We start from the raw sequence: 13,628 nt of genomic DNA, 5'->3' as shown, positions 1-13,628 counted from the left end.
ATGTTGGCCCTTTTTCTGGCTGTAGCTGTCATAATTGAATCAGCCGGCACAGAACATTTTATGCATGCTGGATCATTTAAGGGGAACTTATGTTTCTTTTCTGCCTTTGGAGTGACCACTCTGCATATGGCCGGTTCTTTGAAGGACTCCCTTCCCTGATCTAATACACTTTTAAGTATGGGCAAATATTGACTCTTGGATTGTGTGGGCAAGAGAGTCTTGAATAAGAAACATGATTGTGGTTTCTCCTCCTCTAACTGTACCCAATATTTATCTGCTGGCTTTTTTAATCACCTGATTGTAGATGCAGATGTCATCTGGTGGTGATGGTTTGGAAGGGTAGCAGTCTACCCTTCTTCAGGGGAATCTGGTACCAAGTCCCACCATTGAGCCTCTTAGTAGTCAGGACCCTCTGAGCCCTGATTCAACCCATGCACTTATTCCTCTTCTTTTTCATAAAAGAGTTCCGCTTCTTCTTCATGTTGTGGCTCTGAAGTTAAGGGAGCCTCGATGTCTTTGACGCTTAACTTTTTCTGCTTTTTCAGCGTCAAGGATTTTTTTAAATTCTAAATTCCTTTAAAATGTTGTTGAAGTCTGCATATTTGTAGAAGAACTGCCATTTTGGCCGTCTTCTCTTTTTCTCTATCTGGGCCACCTGTTGCTCGACGTCGAGATTCTCAGCCTTCTTACTCTCAGAACGCCGCAGGGATTGTTTTTCGACAGATTGGTCGTCGAGCTTCTATGCTCCAAACATGATCATTCATGTTTAGGCACTGAAACCTCTTTCCCCTCTAAGTCTTTCCACAACTTTGACTATTCTGGAGTTTTTCCTTCTGCTGTCTCCTGTTCAAGGATTCTGAGGGCCTCCCTGTCTCGCGTCGCGGCTGCGGTCCTTGAGTGCTTCAACGCTGAGGTTCCCTTCAAGGCTTTTGAGTTGGTTTTACGCGACTCAGGCATATTTCTTTAGGTGGATGGTTCTTTTACCTCATGCCTGTGTGTATCTTTGCCCCTGGGGTTCTACGTTGACAATTTCCAAGTCGACCTCTGCTACTTCCCCTTCTGTGATGTTCACCTCGTCCCTTTCCTCTCTGCCTCACTCTTATCCTAAGTGTCTGAGGTGAGAACGCGGTGTAGGTGTTGCAGTCCTTGTTTTGATGGTCTACTGGCAAATAGAGGTTGCAGACTATAGTGTTTGTCCTTCTGCGAGAACCTGTGGTGGCAATTTTTGCAGAACTGGAAGGCGTGTGCTCCACTGGGCTACCCAGGGACCCCTCTGTATTATTCTCTAAAAACAGTCATTGAACTTCTTCTTGTCCCTTGATCTCTCCTCTGGATACCTTGCTGTTCTGCTTTACATTCTATGGACTTTCAGCTATCTTCTCCAGGATTTCATAAAATTTTCCTTCCAAGTGTTAGAGACCCTTTGGCAAGCGTCCAGACCCAACGGCGGAAAAAAGAATCTGAAGATGGCGACCAAAGGTGGAAGCTTTGTGAGGAAGGACAATAACATCCCAAGGGGACACCAAATGGCGGTACGTCGACACCCAACAACAACAGAAAATATAGGAAGGACAAAGAATTTTGGAGACAATTCCGGACCCAACCACTATATGGCGGAATAATGCACAGTATGTAAATCCAGAAAAGCTTCACACTGCAAAACCATTATATTGGTATTATAACACTTACGCCAGGAGTTTAGATGAAGTGTCACCTAGCCTGCTTCTTCACAAAAGTGGTCCAGATTAGACACTGCTGTATTGTTGTAAACAAACCACATTGCTCCTTCTGTGCAAAACGATGCATCGCAGGAAGAGGCACAGCACATTGGAGCAGGAGGCTCCTGTTGCACACAACAAACATTATCTTACTGTAGTCTTTTTTGATGACCTTGACAAAAACCTGACCCTTCTCAGACATAAGAGAGCATGTTGTGATCTGTCTCATTGGCAATGTTGAACATCACTCAGTGCATCCTCTTTCCAGGAAGATTGAGAAAGTACTACTACAGTCCTCTGCGAATGTGGTTAGTGGAAACAGATTTAGAGTAAAATACCGGTTTTAACTTCATGATTATGTGTAAGGATAGGGCTACCTAAAGCCCAAGGGGCTCCTATTTTCAGGCACATCTAGTATGTGGGGTGAGAAGAGTGTGGTCTTCGACTGACTCTTGAATCCGTCCTCAGGTTCATCTTAAGATCGAGATCATGGTGGTACCAACGGTTAGTTCAGTACATTTAGACACTGGACACTGATCACACACATTAACAACATTTCAGTGAAGTACTAGTGGTAGGTGTATAGAGTAACCCCTTGTTCTTATGTAATACCACTGGCCTTTAAGGTAAGCAGGTATAAAACATGTAGACACTGGGGCATAGAAAGTGCTGCAAATCTTTTGTCCGGGGAGTCTATGCAAAATCATGGTAATTCACCAACCCAGTGAATGTTAGTTGGAGACTGCACAAAAATGTAAAAAACGCTTCCCCTCAAGAGCTCCACACTGTATGCTCCACCCCATGCAAACCAAGCCGACTCTTCTGAGTGAGGAGAAGCAGTTCCGATGATGAAGCGTGCCACCTACTGGGTGAGGGCTCAGCATCCTAAACAAGCAAATTCAACATGTGTCCTACTGGCGTTTCTGCAGGTGCCTAGCCAAAGTTCCTAGCCTGCATGTCTATCATTCTCGTATTTATTGTAGAGTCAAAGGAATGCATATGCATTTTATGGAGGGGCCCTCGTCTGGTTCAAATTAATTTTATTATTTTTCAAGATAGATGTTGTGAACTGTTACTACATACTTTTTTTTCCAGCAACGCTCCCCCCCCCCCCCCCAACTCTCCACACTAAATGGTGGATGCGCTCTCCTACTCTCACTCAAAGTGTGACTCTCAGTCAGGAAGTATTGTGCAACATCATCTCTGGTCCTTCCAGGGTTGGTATTCTGTTAATCCATAATGCTGCTTGCAGTCTCATGCCAGGCCATCTCAGTGATAATGTGGCTCGGTAACAGCTCTGAAAACTATTTTCCTCGCTGTCTACCCTTTTCTCTTCTGTAGCGCCTGACAATTTTTTGAGGTTACTCTAACTTTTACTAGAGTCAGGCAGTCATGCAAAGATGACACAATGTTCTGTTCTCCATCCTCCAGCCACATACATCAGCTTCCTGTAGCACAGTTTGCCTGTGCAAGCAAAAACAAGGATCCATGGGCAGAATGAAACATGTTTTAGAATAAGACTCCTTAGTATTCGTAACCTGTCAAAATGTTTAAAATTTAAGCCTCAATGTCGCATGGGTTCACCATGCGCTTTATTAATCTACTCACTCATGTATCCATTTATACTTATCCACTCCACCATCCACGTACCGGTTCACACAAACCAGTAATGAAGAAATAGTCACAAAACATTTCTGCCAACCAATGCATCACACGTTCCCAATCCAGCAACACAATTAGCTGTCATACAACAATTTGCCCGTCCACTTACGCCTTTCACCCATCCACTCTCTCACTCATCCACTTACTCATAATACCTCTCACTAACTTCACCCATCCAGCCACTCATCCGTCACACATGGACACATACCCATCTACTGACTGCCTTAACCATCGATAAACTCATTTAGACAACATTTGAAATGCACAAGTCAGACGTGGCACAATACTGCAGAGGTAGCCTTCACAATTGGACAAAAATACTCGAGATGAAGTCTTCAGAGCTGGAATCTGGCCCCTGAGTAGGCCACTAGAACCTGGCGCAAACTGCAAAGGATGACCTCTAAAAGAAGACACAGAACACTCCCCGAAACTGACACAAAACATTTGGAGCAGAATAAAATATTGAGACCTTGCGAGAGATGTGTGTACTACACCGTGGTAACAAAACCCTCTGCAAACCAACTCCCCCCCTTACTGCATTCATGTTCACCCACTTAGATCCCATATGATGTGAGAGCATCAATGTGGTTTATTGAAGGTTCCACTAATTCTGCCCAAGCGCTACTTGCTCTGTGTATGTGGGTAAAGTTTACAGTGCAGTGGCACGAGATGTAAATCTATGGTGTGAAGGAAAACCTGAAAGACAGCTGCATGTACTTTATCTGTGCTAAGTATGTAATAGTTTGCTACAGTGTGAGCTGTAGGTGAGCTGTGAGTGCTTTACATGATTGCAAAGCTGCTCTGTGCTCTATCAGGACATGCACTGTGTATCCCATGATATACCCAATGTGTGAGGACAGCTTGCACGTGTTGTGTGCTAGTGAACATTAGTAAAACCTTGTAAGTATACAAACCCCAAAATGAACGACTTTAGTAAACGCTTGTTTTACAAGGGCAAGATACACATGTTGTGGTGAGTGTACAACTGCTGAATGCAGTGCGCGGAAAGTGTTCCCTTCCTATATAACTGTTGTCGAAATCCACAATCTGCAGATAAGCTGAGTTTTTATTTTTTATCTATTGGATGACAGATCAATAGTTTTATTACATTAACAAAAATTGCTGGACACGTTCCTCCCTTTAAATCAGTTACATGCTTATTTTAAGGATCGACTACGAGTGTTTTATTTTGACTTTGCTCCTGGCAGTGTGGATGCCGGTACTCTGCATATAATGCAATATTCAGTGCACTGAAACTCTACAGCCTCCGCCTGCAATAGGCAGAGAGAATATTCATGGGTAAATCGTACCTCTATGATGGTGCACAATGTCGTTCTCGCTGGGTGTTGGCCACATTGCTGTTTCTAGTCTGTTGTCATCCTTCCGGTCTGTCTTCTCAATGGGGATGTTGGTGGGTTCTGGTATATACATCTCTGTGGATGGGGGACAAAAAGCAGTAAAATTACATTAAACCGTGAGGAAGGAGAGAGCTGGAGAATCACCCGCTATTAAGAAGTGTTGGCAGTCAAAAATGAACAGCATCTTGGTAGACTAGCCGTGCATTTGGGACTAGCCTCAGACATGAATGGGTTCTACTTTAGGGATCGTTCAGAAAGAGACATAGGGAAAACAGTTTGAGTAACGTAGCAAGTGTATTCACAAGGAACGCAAAGGAACAGTATGAGAATAGACATTTGTGCATGCAAGTATCTACCCAGGAACCCACCCGAATTAGGGCAGATGATAACATAGCAGTTATAGACAAGAAAAGACAAAGATTCAAGTTAAATATGGCTGCAAACTATTCTTTCATTCTTTCAGTGAGTTAGTCCTGGATTTCACTGCTAAGCAGTTTCCTGCAGTACGAGATTTACTGAAGGATGAGGCAGATGAGAGCGGAGTTAGCCTACATTGAAGAGATCGGGACTGGTGGTAGGTACAAAGCTTTTGCTGTAGAAAGTAGGGCATCTGTCCTGAATGACATGATGACCAAGGCACATTGCTCTGAACTGGATACATCTCGCCATAGGCAGCCTGTATCGAGACCGAGTGTAAGGGTTTTTTAATACCTCGCACATTCTCTTTAGGTTGCAAGTCACTTTGTGGGATGCTCTGAGGTATATACCACCAGTGTAATCTACAACGGAAAATATCAGGTTGATGCTGGCTTGCACCTTTGTACGAATCTTAAGTAAACGGATTCAAGATAGGCATCTCATGTAAAAAGCCTTCCTTTGTAACTTGATTCAGTTGAGGAATCAGGAAGAGGTTTGTATTGGGTTAGAAGGTGGGCCTAGATCTTTTGACCATAAGGCGGATGAGCCGAGCGAAGATGGAATACTTAGCACAGGCTGGAATCTGAGTTTTTGCTGTGGTGTATTTGAGTTTTTTTGTTTGCATTTAATTATCTACCGTTAATAGGCACTAGTCAGTTGCACAGGAATGTAACTCAGCCTGGATTTCAAGTTGGAGTATTCATTTTGTGCTGTGTGTATTTGTAGCAGGTGAAGGTGAGAGATCACCTTCTGTAGTGATGTGAGGTATACAGGGAGTGCAGAATTATTAGGCAAATGAGTATTTTGACCACATCATCCTCTTTATGCATGTTGTCTTACTCCAAGCTGTATAGGCTCGAAAGCCTACTACCAATTAAGCATATTAGGTGATGTGCATCTCTGTAATGAGAAGGGGTGTGGTCTAATGACATCAACACCCTATATCAGGTGTGCATAATTATTAGGCAACTTCCTTTCCTTTGGCAAAATGGGTCAAAAGAAGGACTTGACAGGCTCAGAAAAGTCAAAAATAGTGAGATATCTTGCAGAGGGATGCAGCACTCTTAAAATTGCAAAGCTTCTGAAGCGTGATCATCGAACAATCAAGCGTTTCATTAAAAATAGTCAACAGGGTCGCAAGAAGCGTGTGGAAAAACCAAGGCGCAAAATAACTGCCCATGAACTGAGAAAAGTCAAGCGTGCAGCTGCCACGATGCCACTTGCCACCAGTTTGGCCATATTTCAGAGCTGCAACATCACTGGAGTGCCCAAAAGCACAAGGTGTGCAATACTCAGAGACATGGCCAAGGTAAGAAAGGCTGAAAGACGACCACCACTGAACAAGACACACAAGCTGAAACGTCAAGACTGGGCCAAGAAATATCTCAAGACTGATTTTTCTAAGGTTTTATGGACTGATGAAATGAGAGTGAGTCTTGATGGGCCAGATGGATGGGCCCGTGGCTGGATTGGTAAAGGGCAGAGAGCTCCAGTCCGACTCAGACGCCAGCAAGGTGGAGGTGGAGTACTGGTTTGGGCTGGTATCATCAAAGATGAGCTTGTGGGGCCTTTTCGGGTTGAGGATGGAGTCAAGCTCAACTCCCAGTCCTACTGCCAGTTCCTGGAAGACACCTTCTTCAAGCAGTGGTACAGGAAGAAGTCTGCATCCTTCAAGAAAAACATGATTTTCATGCAGGACAATGCTCCATCACACGCGTCCAAGTACTCCACAGCGTGGCTGGCAAGAAAGGGTATAAAAGAAGGAAATCTAATGACATGGCCTCCTTGTTCACCTGATCTGAACCCCATTGAGAACCTGTGGTCCATCATCAAATGTGAGATTTACAAGGAGGGAAAACAGTACACCTCTCTGAACAGTGTCTGGGAGGCTGTGGTTGCTGCTGCACGCAATGTTGATGGTGAACAGATCAAAACACTGACAGAATCCATGGATGGCAGGCTTTTGAGTGTCCTTGCAAAGAAAGGTGGCTATATTGGTCACTGATTTGTTTTTGTTTTGTTTTTGAATGTCAGAAATGTATATTTGTGAATGTTAAGATGTTATATTGGTTTCACTGGTAATAATAAATAATTGAAATGGGTATATATATTTTTTTGTTAAGTTGCCTAATAATTATGCACAGTAATAGTCACCTGCACACACAGATATCCCCCTAACATAGCTAAAACTAAAAACAAACTAAAAACTACTTCCAAAAATATTCAGCTTTGATATTAATGAGTTTTTTGGGTTCATTGAGAACATGGTTGTTGTTCAATAATAAAATTAATCCTCAAAAATACAACTAGCCTAATAATTCTGCACTCCCTGTACACTCAACAGGAGTGGGCGGGTCTAAACAGAAGGGAGGCAAAGACCGAATCAGAGATCTGTTAGTAAGAAAATAATCCCGCTAAGGATGGTAGTTTGTTTCGTTTTAGATTCTTGTCTCCAGAGAAAAGTTGGATGATGGACCATAGCTCAACTAAAACAAAGATCCAGCAGCAAAAGTGCTGCAACACTTTCAGAGTACACTGCAGTGGGGATGTCTTCCCATGATGCAGTAAGTGCAGATCCCGTGCTCCTACCTGGATGAATTAGTAGTAGAAAATGTTATTACATAGTTAATTAAAATCTTTACAAAAAGTTGCCGCCTTCTTGCGTCAAAAGTATGACAGCGATAATACATGAATTCAAGTGCAAAGCAGTGCAGCAGGTTTCACCTCAGATTAAAAATCACAAACATTATAAAAAGTAGAAAGAAAGGAATGACCCCAACATGCACAAAAGAAGAAATAAAAGTTCTCTGGATAATTATAATACCGATCAGCAACACTACCAGGGACCAACAGTACAAGCAACACCATTCTATCACGAGTAGAGTTTGAGGCAGGTGCGCTTCAAGCGATACTCAATAAAAATGGCCATTATTCTCGTTAGTGTTCTGGTTCACAGTCTAATTTACCAGGGTGGCCAGTCTGGCTAGACTTGGTATATTCTTTCAAAAGTTGTTGTAAATGATAAAGGTAGTTTCCAAATTTGACCAGATCAGGTGGCTTCTTTAAAGTAAAAACCAGGGGCCAGATGTAGCAAAGGTTTTTCCCCATTCTGTGTCTATGGGAAAAAGTGTTTGTACATATGGCCCTAAGTTCCTTGCCTCATTACAAGTAATTACTCCTCGAGTTAGGAAGAGGGGCTTTAACAAAGTGCGATCTGCGTTCAACAGAGCTGGGCAGCAGCATAGAAGATGGTTAAAAGACAAAGCCTACAGGTCGACCTGGGCTAAATACTCATTGGATATGGGCGTGAAGGTGATTCTCTTCTTCGTAAGCTGATGATTCTAGATAGGGAGTTCTTTCAAGTAGTTTGCAAGAAGGCTGTTGCCGACTAAGTGACAGGGGCGTTAGGCCGATGACCATTTTCTTTGGAAAAGGTTTGAGGGAGGCAGGTTTGAGTTTCCCCAAGAATAGTCCAGACTCCACAGTGTGCTGGTGGCATCTCTGCACGGGATAACTGCTGAACGGGTGGAGGATGTTCCTGAATATATGTGCAGGACAGAGGTCGGACAGCGTGCTTGACGGGCCGCAAACCTTTGTAAGGTTGGTGATGCCATTAGCATATGGACCACGAGTGTAGACGCTGAAGCACACTTTAAGGTGATGTGCGAGTGGAATGGAGCTCATCCAGGTTTTCTTTTCAGTAGGCCTTGCTGACCGCTGGATGAGCAGTCATTATAAGAGGCACAAAGTTCTTTTGCGAGGGCGGTTTTTAAGACTGAGCCTTTTCGGTTCTGGAATTCAGTGCTTTGTGAAGTTCCTTGGCTGGGCAAGTTGCTTCATATGAGACACGAGAAGAAGAGCCTTTTCGTCCTTCATTCAGCCTTTGTATTTTCTACACTGATACTGCATTGTTATTGTGATTATTAGTCTTTTTCTAGTGTCTTTCCAGAGATCTTGAGTTGGATAGGAGGGACTTCAGCTCGGGTGTTATTCGCCTAACTTTCAGATGTTAATAGAATATTCTGCTGGCCCTTGCTTGGATGATGATGCCGACGACTGATGTCAGCCAGTGACGGACCTGCAGATGTGACGTTGCGGGGCTTTAGTCAACAACGAATCAGGCCGACTATAGAAAGTGTCACTGTCCAATCATTTCCTTGTACTGGTATACCTTTCTGTCGTAAGAGCTGCAGATTGGTCTGGAGGGGAGGCTAGGCAGAGGTTCACCTGAAACACATCGTGATAACACTGCGTCACATGAGATCTTCCAGGACCTAAGAGGAGATTGTGAGGGTCAAACACTGCGTTCAGAGTATGCCCGGCTGTCTGGGTAAGAGCAGAGATCTCTTGGAATACTGAGTATGAGAGAACATTGCCTGAGCAGCGGTTCACGTCCTGGAGAACTGAAGTTCATAATGAATTTTATACGTAGTTATCTTATGCGGAGGACAGCTACTCCTAGGCACTAATTTACCCTATGTCATCATTGATGCAATGTATGGGTTTCGGAACTGACACTACTTGCAACAAAGGGAAATAACATAATATTAAGAAACATCACAACATAAGGAAATATGCAAGGGTAAATACGATACAATAGCACTTTTATTTAGATGAGCTACCAATCTGCAATCTTCACAACTGTATGACTATCTCTTGGGATAAACTGCCTTAACGCAAGCACATATACTGCAAGCAAGGTCTGCGGGTCTCCCCTCCTCTTGCACTGATGGTGCAAAAGGAAAATGCAACATGAGGGCAGCCGCCGTGTTACCTGGACACATTGGACAGCAGCTTCCTTCAACATTGATGGGCTCAACACAGGGCAAGGGCGGGCAGCTGACCGTGGAGCAGAGGGTCTGGCCCTGCAGGCAGTAGCAATGCGTGCAGCTGTCGATGTCCCACCTCTCCTCGTCGGCGTACGTCTTTCCATTGAAATGGCACACCACCTTCTTTGGTATTGTATCTTCTGGTGTGAGATAAAAAAAAAAAGACAAACAAGCACGCCATTAAATTACTGAGTTGCCCACAAAACAAAATACCTACAAAGGGCCAAGCCATGAAATCTGCCATCACGACGAGCTGCAAGTAGCTTGTAAAATGTAATAAGAATGTGCGGGTTACACGTCCGAAAGTCTTGCAAGGACAACGTGTCGATAAGATACACACAGGGAGACATCAGATTGAGAAAGACATTTGTGGAGTACTAGTACCTTATAAAACACCCCAAAAGAAAGTAATGGGGCAGAAGGACAAAAAGGGAATGCATTTTAAATGGGCTTTATAGGAAGGAAATATAAAACTCCCAAGTTTAATTAGGGCGATGCCAAAAGAGCACGTCCTCCCGCACAAATGTAAAAACAGAGGGAAAAGTGGCTTCAGAGAAAAGCGCAGGATGCACCGTAACCTCGATTACCAACACTGGTTAGTGCTACAAACGCTGTTGGTGTTTAACGTGAACACCGTGGATGCTATCCCACGCTTCCCAACATAAAGAATACTAGGTAGGGCAAACTCGGATTCAAGGCTACTGTTTAATGAACTCAAAATTGGTTCAGAAATGCAACCAATTCACTCACTATTTAACAGCGATACAATTCCGTGCTCTAGCCATTAGATGGCACACACTCACCACCTAATGTTTAATTTTAGTTCGAGTCAGTAAACAAGCTTGACGTTCTTCGTAGGTGGAGAGAAATCACATAAAACGGGGACATGGCCAAGGTTTTTTCAGACATACAACCCCCCCCAATTGAGACTACTCCCTTTAAAAAAAAATTACAGATATATAGTCCAACGACGCGCAGCTAAGCTTGCAAAACATTTATTCGCTAACATTTCCCACTACAACTACGACCACAGCTATCCAACGGAGGATGTATCAATGTGCACATTATTACACCGTTTTATGCATAATGCACTTTTGATTCGGCGTCGTGTATAATTTCGAAACATTACTTTTTGTGCAACATAGTAGTAGAGAAACCAGAGTGCTATGAAATGTTCAGCTCGCCTGATTATATACAAGATGTCAGCGCCTTCTACAGCGGCACTGCACAATAGAAGGGAGGTTGCAGTCGTCTACCCAACAATGCTTGCAGGCATTCACAGTTCTGTGTCACAATGCCTGCTAAAATTAGATTATAAATTGAATGCAAAATTACTTCGAATGGTTGGCACAGCTGACAAATCCTAACTTAAGGAAGCATTTTAATGTAACTCTACCGTGCTTAAGATCGCCTTCCTGACAATGCCTGAAAGTGAACCAGTCGTATGGCACATTGCACTACACCCAACAACCTTTGTTGAAACTACAACACAGAGACTGACGAACATGAACCTTTCATGGTCCAAACTCTGCGACTCACAATATCACAGGTCCGGCAACAACGGGGTATTTTACAACGTACAAAATATGTTGAGTCTCAAAAAATATCTTGCAGGCTCGTAAAAGTTTCTTTGGCGACCATTTTTGAAATGCAAATAAGTGGTGGCGCAAAGGAGACGTCCCGCGTTTATTTACACACCAATAGCTGGAGACCCTAACTGCAGGTGAAAACCATGACCTCCTCGCCCATCTTCCCCGCGCCGGTACTGGCACGTGAGATCCCGGCTCCTCCTGCCAGAAAACAACCAGGACTGTACCGGGGAAGCCTTGGACTCGGAGTCATATAGATCAGTGGTTCCCAACCTGTGGTCCCGGGACCCCAGGGAGTCCACGAAGCCTCCTCAGGGGGTCCGCGACTGCTTAGAAAATTAAATAATATTAACAGATTACATCCCCAGCTTTCAGTAATGATTCAGTAGGGGGTCACCGGATTACAATAATGATTCAGTGGGGGTCCCCGGGCTCCAGTAACAATAAAGTGGGGGTCCACAGAATTCAAAAGGTTGGCAACCACTGATAGAGATCACCGCGGGTGCGGTGCTTGGTCAGTAAGACTGGAGGGGTGTGAACTTATGCGGCTTGGCAGGAGCACCCAGTGAGAACACACTATTTTGTAAAATAAGGAACATTTTTTAGGGCTTTCAAAACAAAGGTGAGAGAGTAGAGTGTGTTTGTCAGTGTGTATAAATCCCAGTGAAATCCGACAGACACCTCACCATACCAGACAGAAAGCAACTGTATTCAACTATTCTTCAGAAAATGGACTTCTTGGGGGGGGGAGGGAGGGGGGGGGGGGGGGGGAGGTAAACACCCCTAACACCACCCCAGCAGGTCTGCTGTTTCCTGCAGACCTACACCCTTGGACTTGTAGCCAATCACAGGGGTACCGAAGTTTGACCTGCCGGATCAATGTTTATTAGGCGAGTCTTTTGCTTCCCCTTACAAATGGATAATTTACGATGCAACATATTAGTACACATGTTGCATGACACTTTGCACAGATTCACAAACTAGTCCATGTGCAAACTGCTCATCCCTGGGTTTTGAACCGGTGTTCGTACACCAGACTCACTGCTCCTAATCACACCTGCTGGTATAAACTTGATGATGCTTGTTGACATCATATTGTGTCTTGCCGACACAAACAATGCATGAAAAATTCAGTGTTTGTTACATGGACCAATGTTGTGTGAACCTTTTTAGGTAAGCATGCTTTACTAGCATCTTGCTCTACCATATAATAATTGCTGACGTCATGCTGTATCCAATACTAATGTGACCCAGGTGTGTTTAAGACTATGTAACTTAGGTGTGCCCGGCAGCAATAGTGTGCCTAGCAGCATGTTACCAGGGTTTGACAAGAGCAGGTCATCAAGGAACGTCCAAGAGCTTATCATCAATGTGCATAGGTGACCACGTCATCAAGGTGCGTCCAAGAGGATGTAATCAAGGTGCGCGCACAAGTATATCATCAAGGACTTTTCCTGCAAGGCACATAGCTGCCTCCTATAACGGGCATCTATAAACCGCAAAAATGTCAAAGACTCTCAATTTTCATTTTTTCCTTATTTCTTGTTTGCCTCCTCTTTTAGGTTTTATATTTCTATTGTACCTGTAGCTCATTCTATTATGTCTCACCCCAAATCCTCTCCTACTGTAAAGTACTCTAAACTCCTCTTATCTTTCTGCCATGCAGTCATTCAAATTTTAACATTTGTGTTTGCTGTCCTTTTTTTCCAATCACAAATAAGCATTTCATTCACACAAAGTGGCTGCTAAATGTGTAAAAAAAAAAAAAAAAAAAACATCAGTCACCAAGGTGAGTTCAACAGAATGTCACCACGGTGTGGTCAAGGGTATATGCTGATATTTGACAAAGTGCTAAAATATTTCCAACGATAAAATGTTCTGTCCTAAAATGTATTGCGTCTCGTTAAATGACGAGCCACTTGTTTTACATACAATGCCACTGGAGGCACTTGATTACGAATCTCTACAAAGCCGCAACCTGTTGACTGTGTATAAACAAATATTTACTTTCTGTGTTCCTAAATATTAGCTGCATATGGTCATTCAGTGGACAAA

The 13,628-nt window shown here is 43.5% G+C and overlaps 1 protein-coding gene across 3 annotated transcripts in view; it reads right to left on the bottom strand.

Annotated features, from left to right (window-relative positions):
• Positions 1–13,628, bottom strand: part of CRIM1 (cysteine rich transmembrane BMP regulator 1) — a 752,848-nt gene that overhangs the window by 13,776 nt on the left and 725,444 nt on the right. For 2 of the 3 annotated variants that reach the window (XM_069235322.1, XM_069235324.1), the window contains 2 exons: positions 9,930–10,124; positions 4,691–4,813 (listed from right to left, as the gene is read on the bottom strand). In XM_069235322.1, coding sequence (XP_069091423.1) covers positions 4,691–4,813; positions 9,930–10,124 — 318 coding nt within the window. The remainder of the gene's footprint in view (positions 1–4,690; positions 4,814–9,929; positions 10,125–13,628) is intronic. The other variant, XM_069235323.1, reaches the window with a different exon arrangement.

The sequence above is a fragment of the Pleurodeles waltl genome, chromosome 5 (assembly GCF_031143425.1).
Source record: "Pleurodeles waltl isolate 20211129_DDA chromosome 5, aPleWal1.hap1.20221129, whole genome shotgun sequence".
Taxonomy (NCBI): domain Eukaryota; kingdom Metazoa; phylum Chordata; class Amphibia; order Caudata; family Salamandridae; genus Pleurodeles; species Pleurodeles waltl.
The sequence above is the reverse complement of the archived record's forward strand: the minus strand, read 5'-3'. Positions and strand labels throughout refer to the sequence as shown.